Source organism: Malaclemys terrapin, chromosome 3 (genome assembly GCF_027887155.1).
Source record: "Malaclemys terrapin pileata isolate rMalTer1 chromosome 3, rMalTer1.hap1, whole genome shotgun sequence".
NCBI classification, from domain to species: domain Eukaryota; kingdom Metazoa; phylum Chordata; order Testudines; family Emydidae; genus Malaclemys; species Malaclemys terrapin.
In genome coordinates this window covers 51,996,759-52,011,634 of record NC_071507.1, presented here as the reverse complement: position 1 = coordinate 52,011,634, position 14,876 = coordinate 51,996,759, and the positions used below count along the sequence as shown (strand labels likewise).

General features: G+C 40.4%; 1 protein-coding gene across 2 annotated transcripts in view; it reads left to right on the top strand.

Moving 5' to 3' along the window:
• Positions 1 to 1,012: 1,012 nt before the first annotated feature.
• The window catches only part of WDR26 (WD repeat domain 26), a 45,078-nt gene continuing 31,214 nt past the window's right edge, over positions 1,013 to 14,876 (top strand). The window contains exons 1-5 of one of the 2 annotated variants that reach the window (XM_054021597.1): positions 1,013 to 1,789; positions 3,676 to 3,775; positions 3,888 to 3,944; positions 12,993 to 13,129; positions 14,540 to 14,637. In XM_054021597.1, coding sequence (XP_053877572.1) covers positions 1,425 to 1,789; positions 3,676 to 3,775; positions 3,888 to 3,944; positions 12,993 to 13,129; positions 14,540 to 14,637 — 757 coding nt within the window. In that variant the 5' untranslated portion in view covers positions 1,013 to 1,424. The remainder of the gene's footprint in view (positions 1,790 to 3,675; positions 3,776 to 3,887; positions 3,945 to 12,992; positions 13,130 to 14,539; positions 14,638 to 14,876) is intronic. The other variant, XM_054021595.1, reaches the window with a different exon arrangement.

Genomic DNA, 14,876 nt, shown 5'->3' with positions numbered 1-14,876 from the left:
GAAGCGTATAGTATGAAGCGTGAGTGCATACAGATCTTTTCCAGGTGTGGTTCAGGGGTGGATCAGGTGGATGTTGTGCATGGTGGTATGTCGGGGCAGCCAGGGAGGCTTGCTGGGAACTTTTTACTTTTATCTCTGTGTCTCGGTAGCCCATCTGTAAAATGGGGATAATAATATCCTCACCTCACAGGGATGTTGTGAAAATAAATTCATAGAGGTTTGTGAACACTATGATAAAGCCCATGAAAAAATAATAATTCTGTATTCAGAGCAAGGTTTGACTAGTATGTTATTAAACAATGAGGAGAAAAAATATTGATTAGCTGTTCATTAAATGAGCAATATCTATACCATGCAGTATAGGCAGTAGGCTTCTGTGGAAAAAATACTATGGGATCCTGCAATTAAAGATTATCTCCTAATGCATAGGCACAAGGGGGCCAAATTAGGGTTTCACTTTAACTCTGGTATTTAACTTTTGAGTGATCACCTGGCAACCTTAATAGTGTTATTTTAGCATATTTTATGTTGGGGTGTGTGTGTGTGTATCATCTATATATCTATATTTATATGTGTGTGTATGTATATCATCTCTCTCTCTCTCTCTCTGTGTGTGTGTATGTATATCATCATCTATGTGTGTGTGTGTATTTGCACACTTGCCTACAGATGTATACACACCTATATATAGTCTATCCATATGTATTACAGATCAGGACACATGTACATAGTCTGTATACAGAGACATGTTAGGTAGGCACACAGGGCTGAGTGCGAGGCAGCTAGACAGGTGTGTGGCAGAGCCCCCTCTGGGTCTGTGCCACCCCCCCTTCCCCTGGCGCTGCACAAGCAGGGTGAAGCCCCGCTCTTCTCTGCCCCCTGCCCCATAGGCTCCATACCCGCTCCGGGCGGCGGAAGTGGGTGTAGGGGGCAGTATAGGAATTTCCTGTGACGTCCCGGCCCGGACTCCATTAGGCTGCAGCTGGGCAGAGAAGTGACAAACCCAGCAGCACGGAGCAGGCCGGGCGCCTGGGGCGGCCAGGCGGGGGCTCCGGGCAGCGGCAGCAATAACAAGAGGGAGCCCAGAGTGGGGCGGCGCTGCCTCCGGGACCCCGGGGGGGACAGGGCCCCGCTCCTCCTCCCCTCGCCCCCCGCCTCCCTTCCTCGCCCCCCCCCGGCTTCCCACCACGGCCGCTCTCGGCGAGGAAACTCTGGCCTCCGCTTCCTCCTCCTCCGACTCGGACACCGGCGGAGCCTCCCCGCCCCCGCGGAAGAAAGCCCGGGCCTCCCCGGCGGCGGCGGAGGGAGCAGGCGAGCCCGGGGTTTCCGCGGGCAGAGCAGGCCTCACCTCGTCCCAGTCCCCCTCGCTCTCCGCCGGGCTCGCCCCCCCTGCCGCCCCGCTCAGAGGCAGCAGCAGCAGCGCCATGCAGGCCAACGGGGCAGGAGGAGGCCAGCAGCCGCCGCCGCCGCAGGGGCCGGCGGGCCCGGAGCTAGGCTGCTTGGGCGCCCAGAACGGCGAGGCCTCGTCGGGCTCGGCCGCCGGGGAGCAGCTGGCTCACGCCAACGGGCTGCTGCCCTCCGCCTCCGCGGCCAATAGTAGCGGCGGCAGCAGCAGCCCCGGCGGCCTGAGCGTCAACAACGGGGTCCCGGCCGCCGGGGGGCCCGGCTCGGCCGCCGCGGAGCTGGGGGGAGGCGGCGGCAGCGCCCTGAAGAAGAAGAAGCGGCTCTCGCAGTCCGACGAGGACGTGATCCGGCTCATCGGGCAGCACCTCCACGGGCTGGGCCTCAAGTAAGTGCCCGCGCCCTCGGAGGGGAGACCGACCCCCTCCTCCCCCATAGGGCGGGGGGGGGGGAACCCTGCGGGGCAGGCCTGCGCTGGGGTAAGGGAGCCCCACACGGCGAGGGCCCGTTTTCCTCCCTTTCCCCTCTAGCGGTGCTATGAGACCCCCGCTTCCCCCTCCATAGAGACCAGGAGGGAGGCTGGGTGGGGATGGGGGGCCCCGGGCCCCTTCTCTACTGTAGATCCGCACTGATGTAACTGAATTGCACATCGATAAGGAGAGAGGAGTCAAAAGTGGGGGAGGGGGCTGGCTTGGTGCAGGAGTGGGCCGGGGAAAATAATGGGGCTGGGAGGCTTGTTCTATTTTAGGGCACCATTTGTGCCCATGGGAGACAGACCAACAAATCTGTTTATGACCCACATACGTAAGATTTGGACGGTGGAGGGGAGGAAAGGGGCCGCCTTCTCCCGCACACTGCCTTGTCATAGCTTGATATCCCATTATCGAGAGAGATCAATAAGTGTATATGAAGGGGAGCTGTGGGGCAGACCTGATGTGTTGAAAATAATGACGTGAGGGACCTGTCTTTAAGGCTCTTGCAACCAGCTTTGTACATTCGAGACAGACTGTGTCTCTGAACCATGGTGGGGGACAGGTAGAGCTTCCTCTGCCAAAGATGACATTATGAAAGCCCAATCACATACCATTAAGTCAGATCAATAAAAATGTGATAGTGGGGGAGAAGTGATCTGGTGAACGTAATGGAGTCTGGACACTTGAAGGTTTTTTGTTTTGTTTAAGTCTTAAGAGCTCATTGGTTAATTGTAAACAAACCAACCAAAGAATTAAATCAGCATTTACGATTCTGACTGCAGAGCCTGTGTTCGTGTAATTGGATGAAAGCTTTTGTAGGTTTGGTTTGGCCATATGTCTAATAGCTTTTGAAAATACTCCTATCTATAGACTGAAAAAAATAAAATTACAAATATGTTGATTCTTCTGTGGCTCAGCATTGCAGTATTTTTGGGTGAGTATGCAGTGGAGGAAGGGAAAATAGAAATAAAATACAGAGAGATGAACCATCTGGATTTTACAGACACCACCCTCTCCCTTTTCTAAATAAAACGTAACAGCAACTAGGTGGATACTGAGATTTTGGGAGGGGTCCTATAGCTGATGCCCCAGAAAATAAAGCTACAAGGGAAGTACCAAAGTAGAGATGGCAAACTATTGTGGGGCTGGATTGAGTCTAATGAACTTAGTACATAAAATAAAACACACCACTGACATAGGAGGCAGATTCTCCACAGCAGGAGACAGCTTGTGCCTGTTTATAGGCTACACCACAGTAAATATGTTATTTTTAGCGTAAATGGGGGAGGGTTACAAGCTAGTGAGTTTGCTTATTTTTTATTTTAAGGAACCAGCCTTTTAAAGTCCTGACATGAACAAAAGCTAGGGCTATCTCTGCAGACATCTTAATACAGAGCAGTGGCAGCCCTTTATACCCATTCTCTACTGGTGGCTATAGAGGCACATCTAATGTTTATAACCTATATTTTCCTCCGTGCAGACAACTTGCTGCTAGAAACTGGTTTATTTCTATCTGGACATGCCTGTCTGAGATGATTGGTTAGTCAAAGAAGACCATCTTGGCACTTCATGCAAGTTTTCAAACCAATCAGCCACTCTTGTGGATATAGGGAGCTGTCTATCCAATGTCTTGAGTGATTGGAATACTTATCTCTTCACATTTTTCTGAATCTGGTTATAATTCTTTTGCTTCATAAAAAGTCAGTTTTTAACTATAGCAGATTTATTGCAGTGGGTGGTGCATTTTAAGAGTAAAATTGGTCAGTTTTTTTTTTTTTTTTACACTGTATCTCTCCTGCAGCCAGACTGTTGATCTTCTCATGCAAGAGTCAGGATGTCGTTTAGAACATCCTTCTGCTACCAAATTCCGCAATCATGTCATGGAAGGAGAATGGGATAAGGTAATGTATGTGGGGCATATAGGACTGCATAACTGCTGTTAAATTTATAGTATGTGAAATGCATTTCATGGTTCTTCAAGCTTATGTTTCTTTTTTATACCAATTTTTGCAGGCTGAGAACGACTTGAATGAACTTAAGCCTTTGGTGCATTCTCCTCATGCAATTGTGGTAAGAGACACATTTTGAATTGTTTCAGATGTAGTTGGGAATAATTGTAGTAATACACTTTTTTGTTCCTACTTCAGATGCCAACATTAACTCTGTATTTATTTTAGTAAGCAGCTTGCTATCCCAAGCACAATACTAATTTGGTCTCCTGTCATTTTGTAGTATTTGAGAGAGGAAGCCTAAAAATATTAAGACCAATACTCAGTGCATTGAATGTGTAAATTTATTAAAGTCTGTCTTCATGGATCAGAATACAACTTGTGTAATCTGTATATCTAATTTAAAATCCATAATTGGATAACTTCAGTTGAAATTACTTAATTCAGTTACTTTAAAGAAATTCTAAAAGTGCTTCTGAGTTTGAAATAGCTGATTTTTTTTTAAATGTTTTCTTAAAGAACCAAGCTTAGGTACAATGTAGAATACCTAGGTACTGTGGGGGGTTTGCATACTGCAATAGAATGTCATGGGAATATAGTGGCTGATATAGAAAATGAACAGAACTGTTGCTTTTCTAGATGGCTTTTAAAGAACAAATGTGTGTGTGTCACTCTGGAATTTTTGTAGAGCTTTGTCCTCCTTTTTTAAAGCAGACCAGTCTGGTAATTTATGTTCACTCGTTTCATGCTAGGGTTTAGATCCTGTGACTTGACAGAGTTACAACTTGTTTGGTTTTAATATATGTAGTTTCAGTAACTTTGTTGACATACAAAGTGTTTCTGGGTTTATTTCTATGACCCAGGATCAAAATGGTTACGTACAGCCCTTGTCTTTCTTCAAACATCTTATTTTACTATGTTAAATGTTTACTAAAATTAATGGGACATTAGCTATTCAGTGTTGTTTTGTAGTCATTGGGGGAGAAAAAAGTAGCACTGCTTTTTGAAGTGCCTGTGGCTGTAAACAATGAGGAATCAGCTGATGGCTGCTTAGCTTTTTACTTCTAGCTGATTCATTTTGTTGTCAGGAGGAGAGTTTCCTGCCTGGTGGGGGAGGGGAAGAGAGAGAACAGGAAGTGAAGTAGGAAAAACAGATGTTTAACAAAACATCAGTGGCTGCCTGAAAGAAGTTACATCTTGTTCTGTAATTGTGTGAATGTTTAACCCTCCAAAGTCTTTTCTATGAAGCTATAGTTCTAGTTCCTATTTTTAGCTTGGCAGGCTAAGATTGGAAGGCAAGCTTTTTTTTTTTTTTTTTTTTTAAAGACAGCAGGGAAAAAGACCTGGGTCAGGAAAGACTATCCAAACAGAATATACCAAAATAATGTGTACGTTTTCAGTGTCTCGTGAGGAATGAGAATTCAGTAGCCTGTTACATACATAAGAGCATATTATCTATTAAAGCAAATGTTATCAGAGTTCTGACATTTTGGGGATATGCATTTTCCCTATTCCATTCAAAATGGTGCTGTCCATTCTAATTTATGAAAAAAATGTCGAACTATAAGGATTTTTTTGTACTTGTCACAATAGGTTAATTTGACAAAAGAGGAAAACAAGGGGACGATTTGCTTTTAGCGAATCCAAAGTATAAATGGCTACGTAAGCCCTAACCTTGGAAAATTTACTCCAACTGAGTAAAACTTATAGAAATGTGAATTTTGTTTTCAGACTCCACCTTAGCTAAACTAGATAGATGCTGTAAAGTGTATTTTGTTCATCTAAACTAAGTCTGATGAATTAAAAAAAATAATACATACTGATTTTTATTTAAAAACAAGTCTGCCACATGTACAGCAGTAAGAAAATAAATTAAAGATGTAAGGTGAGGAGATAGGACTTTATCGGTTTTATCATCCATATCTTTAGAGTCAGATGTTTTAGTATATGCATTTTTTTAAAAGCTATTAATAAACTCATAGAGGTGACCTGTGTGTATATGTGTTTTGGTTTTTTTAATGCTGATTTGGAAGATATTTGTCTGAATTATTTTATGGTTATTGCAAGATTTCAGCCCAATTTAGAGCAATTAGTAGCAACTGGAAAAGGACAGCTCACTAGATAAAGAAGAATTTTTTTGTCACAGCTCAGACTATCTATAGAGCATAATCAGATCTAATAAAAGATGATTATATCTCTGGGTTTTGCACCATCAGTGATGATGTAGGCACTTCTATTTATTTTAAGGGGCGGGGTTATTTTTCTCCACTCATGGCCCTACTGGTTGTGCGGAGTTAAATAATTCAGATTTTATTTTTTTTAATCACTAGTAATCTTACTAATGCCTACATTTCATCTATTTCCACCCTATGGTGAAAAAAGTAAAACCACTCAATTCAATGTACACTTATTTTTGGCAACTTTATATGATGTTCTAGAAGGCACTATGCTTCTGGTTTCTATTTTAAAGTCAAACTTTATCATAATTTTAGATAAAAAGTGTATTTATTCAGCTGATGTTGAACAGCACTTAGCCATATTCTTTAGGGGAAGAAATGCTGTTTGTGTTTTATGAACCAAGATCATATGGGTTTGGGTTTCTGAATCTCAGCCTGGCAGTTTGACCTCACGTATCTGAAGTTGAGTGGGTGGGGGTGTGTGTATGTAAAAAGTCAATCTTACTGACATTTTACTGTAAGCTTTAATAGGCTAGGGAATCTTACTTTTAATGTGACTTGATCAAGGATGATCTGGATATCAAACTGCTTTCACAACTTCTGATCAAAATGAGCTATGTAAACATAAAGTTGTATTGCACTTGTATTATAAATTCTGTCTGTGAAAATGAGCATAAGCTGCCCACAAAGTGCTTTGAGATCTACAGATGAAAGTGCTACAAGTACTGCAGATTAAGGTACAAACTACTAATCTAAGTTTAAAACTGGGGATTCATTAAACAGCTGCTGCATCTGGCCTGAGCTGAAAATGAAAAGTAGTCTCCCCTCTCAGTTCCTTTTGTAAACACCACTGAAAGGCAATTGTGCCCTGTACTACTGTTGAGTAATGTGGCTAGCCATGTCTGTACTTCGTGTAACGTTGTATGGGGGATGCAATTGGCTGAGGTGTCAGAGGAAAGCCTTATCCAGAGTAGTGTGCCAAACATGAAAACCAAAACTTTCTTCTGCTGTTAGGTGGTGTTTTCGAAAAAACGTAAGGATATCCACTTTGGTTTTTGGCCCAGGCCAGCATTTGTCAGTGCACTTGTGATTTCCAAGTGAAATTTCACTTGTCAACACTTGATTTGGGGCTGTTCTGTCAAATAATGGTATTCATCCTAGCTAGGTGAACTTGACCATCACACTTTTAAGGGAAATAGCACTTCTACATGCAGTTTTGTTCAATGATCATTTGAATTCCAACTGGGAGCTCTCAGGTTTCCTAACTCTATGATATCAGCTAAAGGCTTGTCTATACGTGAAAATTGATCTGGAATAAACTAGGGTGTGAATTAAGAGCAGGTTAACTATTCCTTACTAACTCCCTGTGGAATTAGTGTCCACACATGGCGGTTAATCAGAAGTAATTTTGCTGTGTAGAGAAGCCTTAAAAGATGTAATGATTCCTTATTGGAAGAGGATACACTCCAGGATCCTCCAATTTTTCCTTATGCTCTCGCTCAGGGGCCTTGTACCTGGTTACCTAAAAGAGGCTAGGTCTACACTGGGGGAGGGATCGATTTTAAGATACGCGAATTCAGCTACGCGAATAGCTGCGCTGGTGGAGTACGCACGTTAATTCGGGGATGGATTGTTGTGTCTCATCGGGACGCGATAATTCGATCTCCGAGAGATCAATTTCTACCCACTGATCCAGGCGGGTAGTGAAGACAAGCCCAGAGAATGGCTAGATGCAGCTTCCTCTAGTTTCAACCAATGTCTGTGCTGGATTGCCTAGAGGAGGCTACTCAACAACAGAATAAGAGTTTCTGTCCCAGGAATGGCGAGTACAGCCTCCCTGTGGACAGGAGAGCAGAGATCCAAGCCAGCCTGGAATAACTCACTTTGCTGATGTAAATCAAGTGACTTTTTTTTTTTTTAAGTTATTTAAATTGGGTTGAGGTTTTATTAAACTAGCTTGAAAAAATTGTGCTATTGTTAAATGCCACTGTTAGTAGAGTATCAGAGGGGTAGCCGTGTTAGTCTGGATCTGTAAAAAGCAAGAGTCCTGTGGCACCTTTAAGACTAACAGATGTGTTGGAGCATAAGCTTTCGTGGGTGAATACCCACTTCGTCAGACGCAGACTATTAGTAGAGTATCTTGTTCAATTTTTACAAAACTGCCATAGGTGGAAAAACAAAATATTGAACGTTAAGGCCCTGATTCTGCAAATCAGACACATAACTTTACTCACATAAATATGCTTATTGACTTCAACAGGACTATTTATGCTAAGCACGTACATGAAAGTTGCAGCATTAGGAGGCTAAAATTTTCATTAAACTTCTCTTAGTGACATTGTTTGTCACTTCAAAGCAATTTCGTTTTGTTAATGAAAAGTTATTTAGATTTTCAGTATACTAATAAAATTGTTATGAACTCGTTTTTTATGTATACAAGTCACTTTAGGCTTTTATTTTTGAAAAACTAAAGTTCCTAAATAGGAACACACATTCCATTGACTTCAAACCACAAATACAGATCAAAACACTTCAATTTTCTTGATTCAATTTGAGGACACTCAGAATATCAAAAGATGGTGTTGCTTGTATTTATAGAATGGGCTATTTGCTTATCGGGTTTGCGGTGTTTTCACAGTAGGGATGTTGATGAGGCCCTGGACTTTGCTTTTTCAGCTTTGAGTATTTTAGGAGAAAATTCTAAAGTTCATATTTTACATAGAATTTTTATATAACTAGGAAACTAAAGAAACAAGTGCAAACCATCCACTTTCGTCCCATTTTATAGTTTAAGCACTGACAATATAAACACTTAAAAACCACAACTTTTTTTCAATCCTGATTTTTTGGTCAGCCCTGCTCAAAACTTAGACCCTAGCAATTCTTTATGTAGGGTCACTTTAACATTGAACCGTTGAACCAATTTTACTATTAATTTTGTCGTACAGTATCTAGAAACAGCAGAATGCGACACTTCTACCTCAATTCATCTTTAGTGCTGTACATCAGGTTTTGTAACATTTAACTGAATTAAAGTCCTCAGCCTGAGAAGATGAACATGATTCCCTGTAGGGTTTCTCCACCAGATAATACACAGAGGAATCTTTGCTACTGAAACATAGAGTAGCTACACTCTCTGTTGGAACTGGTGGATTTACAATGATCGTTGGGAAGTGAAGTGGCTAACTGCATCTCAAATTATATTGCCAATGTTAGGTTTGCAGTTAACTGTTTCGGGGCTCTTCAGCTTTATTGATACAGGATAGAGATTGAAAGGGATTATGAAGTCTCTTCTAATACTTTCCATTGCAAGGCCATAATTATTTTTGAAGGGAAATCTGAGTATTGAGCTGGATATGTAGGTACCGTCTAACCACAAACAATTTAACACTCTTATTTTGTTCGTATTAGGTAGAAAAGTATATTGAAGACCTCCTCATAGGCATGAGTTGTATCATCTGATGAACAGATATATTTTCCAGCAGGGTTTCTTTGAAGCTGTAATATAACTATGAGCACACAGCACTGAACGAATGTTATACCTTTTAAACTCCCTGCTGTCCAGTTGAGGAAGATGGCATCTGACACTAGAGGCAATTATCAGCACTACTAGTATTGGATGGTAGCAGCAGAAGGGGAAATTAGGAAAAGGGTAGGGGGAAGAGATAGAACTTAGTTTGCCAGAAAAAGCCCCTCTTGTCACAAGAAGCGCTGGTTGCAGAAAAGCTGATTCAGGCACAGGAAAAGCTGAATTGCCTGACATAAGGTAAGAAAATACCTTTAAAAATAACTGAGGTATAGGATCCATGATCCTTAGTGTAAAGGGTCTCTACAGCTAATTGCTCATTATTTGGGACATTGCCACTTAAATCTGAAATTTAGTTCTACATCGCATCAAATAACTTAGTAGGGTTTTTTGGACAAAAATTCATTCATGAACCAACAACAAAAAGGTTGTGATTAAACTGTAGGCAAAATGTTCTCTGGGCCTTGATAGGGACATTAGTTGTAATTAAATCCATTCAATATTTTTGTTCCAACTCTGTTATGAATAAAATATTTTTAGCATTAGTATATGTACTGTGTCTCCATGTATGAAAACTCTGGTGCTCTATCATTCTAAGAAATGTCCTTTTCAGTAGTATGCCTAGGAATCATGAAGGTTTTAAAAAAAAAAAAAAAAAAAGACCATAAGGAAAATATGCTCTGAACCAACTGAGAATGTACATATTCAGCTGTCTTGGCAACAGTACTCTGCCTTGGTTGCTATACACAATATCAGGGCTGAATGTCGGTCAATTTTGACATGCTTCTTGTACTAGTGTGGATAAAATGAGTCATGGAGACAGTGCCTCTGCTTTGCTTTTACAGGGATTTCCATTAAATTGCTGATATTGGCACAACAACAAAAAAAACATTTTTTTTTTTTTTTTCCTTTTCTTTTCTTCCTCCACAGAAATGGCTTTCATTACCTCGTCTTTTAGAACCATTATGCCAGGTAGAGGTAGTAATTGGATGAAGTGGTTAACACCATGCAGATAAGGGAAATCAAGAAAAAGTGAATGGATGGATACATAAGAAACAAAATATTGTCTAGGAGATATGCAGGGAGAATTGGAGAATATTCAACACAAGTTCTGGATGAGAACTGAGAAAACAAAGTTTTTAAAAAAACACTGAAATTTGGGGTTATGTGGTGATCACCTACCGTGAGGAATCAACCCCTCCACTTTGCTAATAAGTGGCTGGGAAGTATTAAAAGGGGAATGCTTACTTCTAATGACTCGTCACCCCAAAATGTACAGCGTTATACCTGTAAAAATTGTACAGATGCTCTCTTCTCTAATGGACCTCCTCTTCACCTTTCACGCCGAATACAAACAAACTGAATATCTGTGCAGTGAGAGGGAGAATAATATAAAGGGGGTTCTGACCTATCCCCTACAGGACATCAGAGTACTGGAAAACTAAGATGCTATATTATGAAATTAGCTACAAATATCTATACAGTGATGCATATCTAGGTAACTTCATATACTTCTGAAAGCTATACAATAAGTCAGCAGTTTTCTTTCATGTACATGAAAACTTGATACCTGCGTTTTGTTCTCAAGAGTTACAGAAGGTCTGTTGCACTCAGTGTTTTAATGAAGTGTAGTCCTCAGAGGCTGTATTCATAATCAATCTGGAATGCATTCCACTTGAAGGAAAACAAATATTTTACCTAAATGTTTTAAATTCCCTCAAAACATCAGGTAGAACCACTACTAGATAAAATATTTAAGATCTGTATCTCTCATCTAGTCAAATGCGTAGCAGGAATGAGATTTTTATGAGACTCACTGTCGTAGAGTATTTTTCTCCATGCCATCGTGATGACAGTACTATATAACTTAAACCACATGAATGAGAGCTAATTAATGCTCTTTTAAAATATTTCTGACATAGTCTGTCAAATGTTAAATTGAGTAAACCTCAAATCAAGAGACAGGCTAAATTACTTGAGACTTTCTTTAGTCTTAAAATTTAGGATTGTTCTTAATTTACAAAAATTACTCTTTTTTTTTTTTTTTTTTTTCAATTAAGTTCTAGTTATTTAAATATTCTATTTTTTGCAGCTCAGAACACTTCAACATTGAGTTATTGTATGGAAAAACAGAATTATTTGAAATTGATCAAATAGGACAGTGTAGCTACCCTATCCAAGATGAAGTGCAAAAATGAACAACATGCAGTAAATCATGTAAAGTTAAGGCATAACATGTTTCATATTTAAGTGTCTTGATTTGAAGAGGCTAGCACTTTGGTCAAAATTATATAATGCCCTTAATGCACTAATATGAGTAAATACATATAGTGTTGAAAAGCTGATGGTCTTTGGGATCTGCTGGACTCACATGGGGAAAGGTGGTGATCAAATATTTAAGTGTATTTATGATCTGTCTTGCACGTCATTCAGTTTCTATGGAGAGGGGGAAAGCCTAGCACATCACTTTAATTTAATTTTGTTTCACTCTAGATATATTCTCAGGTTTTCCTCTTACGCCTCTACTTGTTGAAGGCCTGGGGTGTCTTTTCTCACGGCGATAACCACTAGCAGCAGTAGTGAAGACAGACAAAAAATGCATACACCAAGTGGCTATGTTTATATACAGTAGAAGCAACTAAACTGTCTCACTTTCATCTTAAGGATCAGCATGTTAAGAAATTTTGGGGGCTCCAGATTTTAAACGTGGAACTGAATGCCTTCCTTCATTTTGTGTCCATGAACATGTTAACAAAGTTAGAATCATGACTATTGACGAGAAATGTGAGAATGTGTGAAGGTCACATTGGAATTCTAATAGAAGTGAATGCTTATGAGAAATGAGTATAGGCTAAGTGAGCCCTAAATGTGGGGAGCTATATCGCTCCACTTTCTGTAAAAAGAAGATGGCAGTGTTAATACTTCTGGAAAACAAATTTAATTTGCATGGTGCCTTGTTTTGCCTAGTTGCGGTGTTAATATGTTGCTACAGCATGTTATACAACTATAGAGAGAATCCCTTGGTGAGCTCCTAGATAATCTGTATAAAACCAGTTAGGGGGTTGACTTGCTGACCTACTGGTCATGCTCTGTACAAGCATGCAGCATATTTTTTTTGTTTGTTTTAAGATTGAGCATGAGATTGAGGGAATCCCATCTAATCCTGGTTTGAAGGATAGTGACTGAAAGGGATATGGGTTCAGAATAGGGAGAATTAGAAGGGGTGTGAGGAGTGGGAAGAGGATATTCAGAGCTCCAGTAGGCAGGTGGAAAAGATTTTTTGGGTCACTTCCAACATAACTACCACAATTGTATTGAAAGACCAGCCAGAAGTAATGATACGTTACATGTAGCTGTATTTCTGAAGGGTATAGTAGAATGGTTTCTACTGTTCTGTTTAGGCTCAAACATTTTCTGAAACTTCAGTCAACCTTTTTCCCCTGACTGCTGCTTTCTGTCATGTCAGAGGATGAAGTTCTTGCTGCTACAGCAGAAGTACCTGGAATACCTGGAGGATGGCAAGGTCCTGGAGGCACTTCAAGTTCTACGCTGTGAACTGACACCACTGAAATACAATACGGATCGCATTCATGTCCTCAGTGGGTAAGGGTGTTTAAGCTTGAACAGCGAGTTCTACAGAATATCCTGAGGGATTGTGTATTTCAGTGGAAACAAGTGTTGGTCAATATTTCCTGAGCCCTCTCTTCATAACGTTAAAAGTGTACTTGAATCATGTGGCATAAGTAAAATAATGTGTTGGTAAAAATGAAGCACTATTCTCCCTTTTGGACCCAGTCCCACTCCTGTTGAAGTCAGTGGGGAAACTCCATTGCAGAAGCAGGGTCTTCTATCTCTCCCCTCCTTCTTCAATCTTTAGTACTAACTTGTTTTAAAAATCTGAATGATTTATGCTGTTGGTGATCACTACTATTTAAAATGGTAAGGGGAAGAAATTTATTATACTGACAGTATCGTTGTATCATGATTCATATCATACCTCATTCGTCCAAAATAAGTGTTTATATATACTGCCTTTATGGTATCAGAACCTAAACTGATAAGGGCATAATTTCAGTTCTTTAAAGGAAGCATGTTCGGTCTCTTTTCCTATAGCTGAGTAATTCTCAAGTTGGTAGGGGTTGGGGTTTTTTTGTTTGTTTTTTCTTGGGGGGGGGGGGGAGTGCAGCATGTGCACAGTCTCCTTTTTTATTCCTCTCTCCTGAAGACCAGTCTAAACAAGATCTGTTTTGTTTCTTATCCATTACCTTGCATTGGTACCTCTCTCCTTAAAGCTTTCTAGTTAGTGACAAAGCAAAAGGGAACTTCTAGAGCAAATGGCTATTGTCCATCACCCAGACTCCAACAATAAATCTTACTAATGCATTGTATCATTACCATCCCAAGGAACAAATTGCAGAGCCTGGTAGTGTTGGCATCATTGACAATGCTATTATGCTAGAAATTTAGAAGTTTAGTATGATGCAGCTTGAAACACACATGTATATCTCAAACACACTGGGATCAGTTAGCATAGTAAATTTTGTTTACATCTAGGTATACTTTGTGCCATCATTGACTAGTCTAACTTGATGTAAACTTCTGAGTCACTGAGTTGGGGTTTTTGTATTGAAATTCATAAGCCTTTGGGTTAATCTGCATGGGGGGGGAATGAAATATATTGCTTACAAAATAAAGCATCATTGTCCCCTTTAATTTGCCCCAATCTAGTCTTTGACTCCTCATGCATTTGCCCAAGCTTTTACTTGAGTACAAGTTGGTCAGGAGTGACTGTTCTGTGTGTCCTGAAAATCAATACATTCTGGCTGTAATAAGCTGATGAGAGAGAGAGAGGTCCCAAAACAGAGGTCTCTTCTTAGAGCCCCTTTTACCCCACTCCACTTAAATATGAATTGTAAACAGGAACATCTCCATATATATCATCCTTACAATTGAAAACGAATTCCAAAAGGTTTAGACCATAATAGGATGTGTTCATTCACTTTGTTTTTACAGGTATCTGATGTGTAGTCATGCAGAAGACTTGCGTGTAAAAGCAGAATGGGAAGGAAAAGGAACAGCTTCCAGATCTAAACTTTTGGATAAACTCCAGAGTAAGATGTTTAATGTTCAGCATTTAAATAGATTTTTCTAAATACACCCCAAATATTTTTCTAGTACATCCCATTTAATAGGGTAACTTTTTCAAGGAAAGTGATTTTAATTACACTTACTATCAATGACTGGTGCTTTATGGGGAAGATAATTCTGGTTAATGGGAATGATTTATTGATTTTTGTGGGTCTTAGGTCTTGTGACTCTCAATCTTATGCTGCCCCTAGCTGTTTGTAAT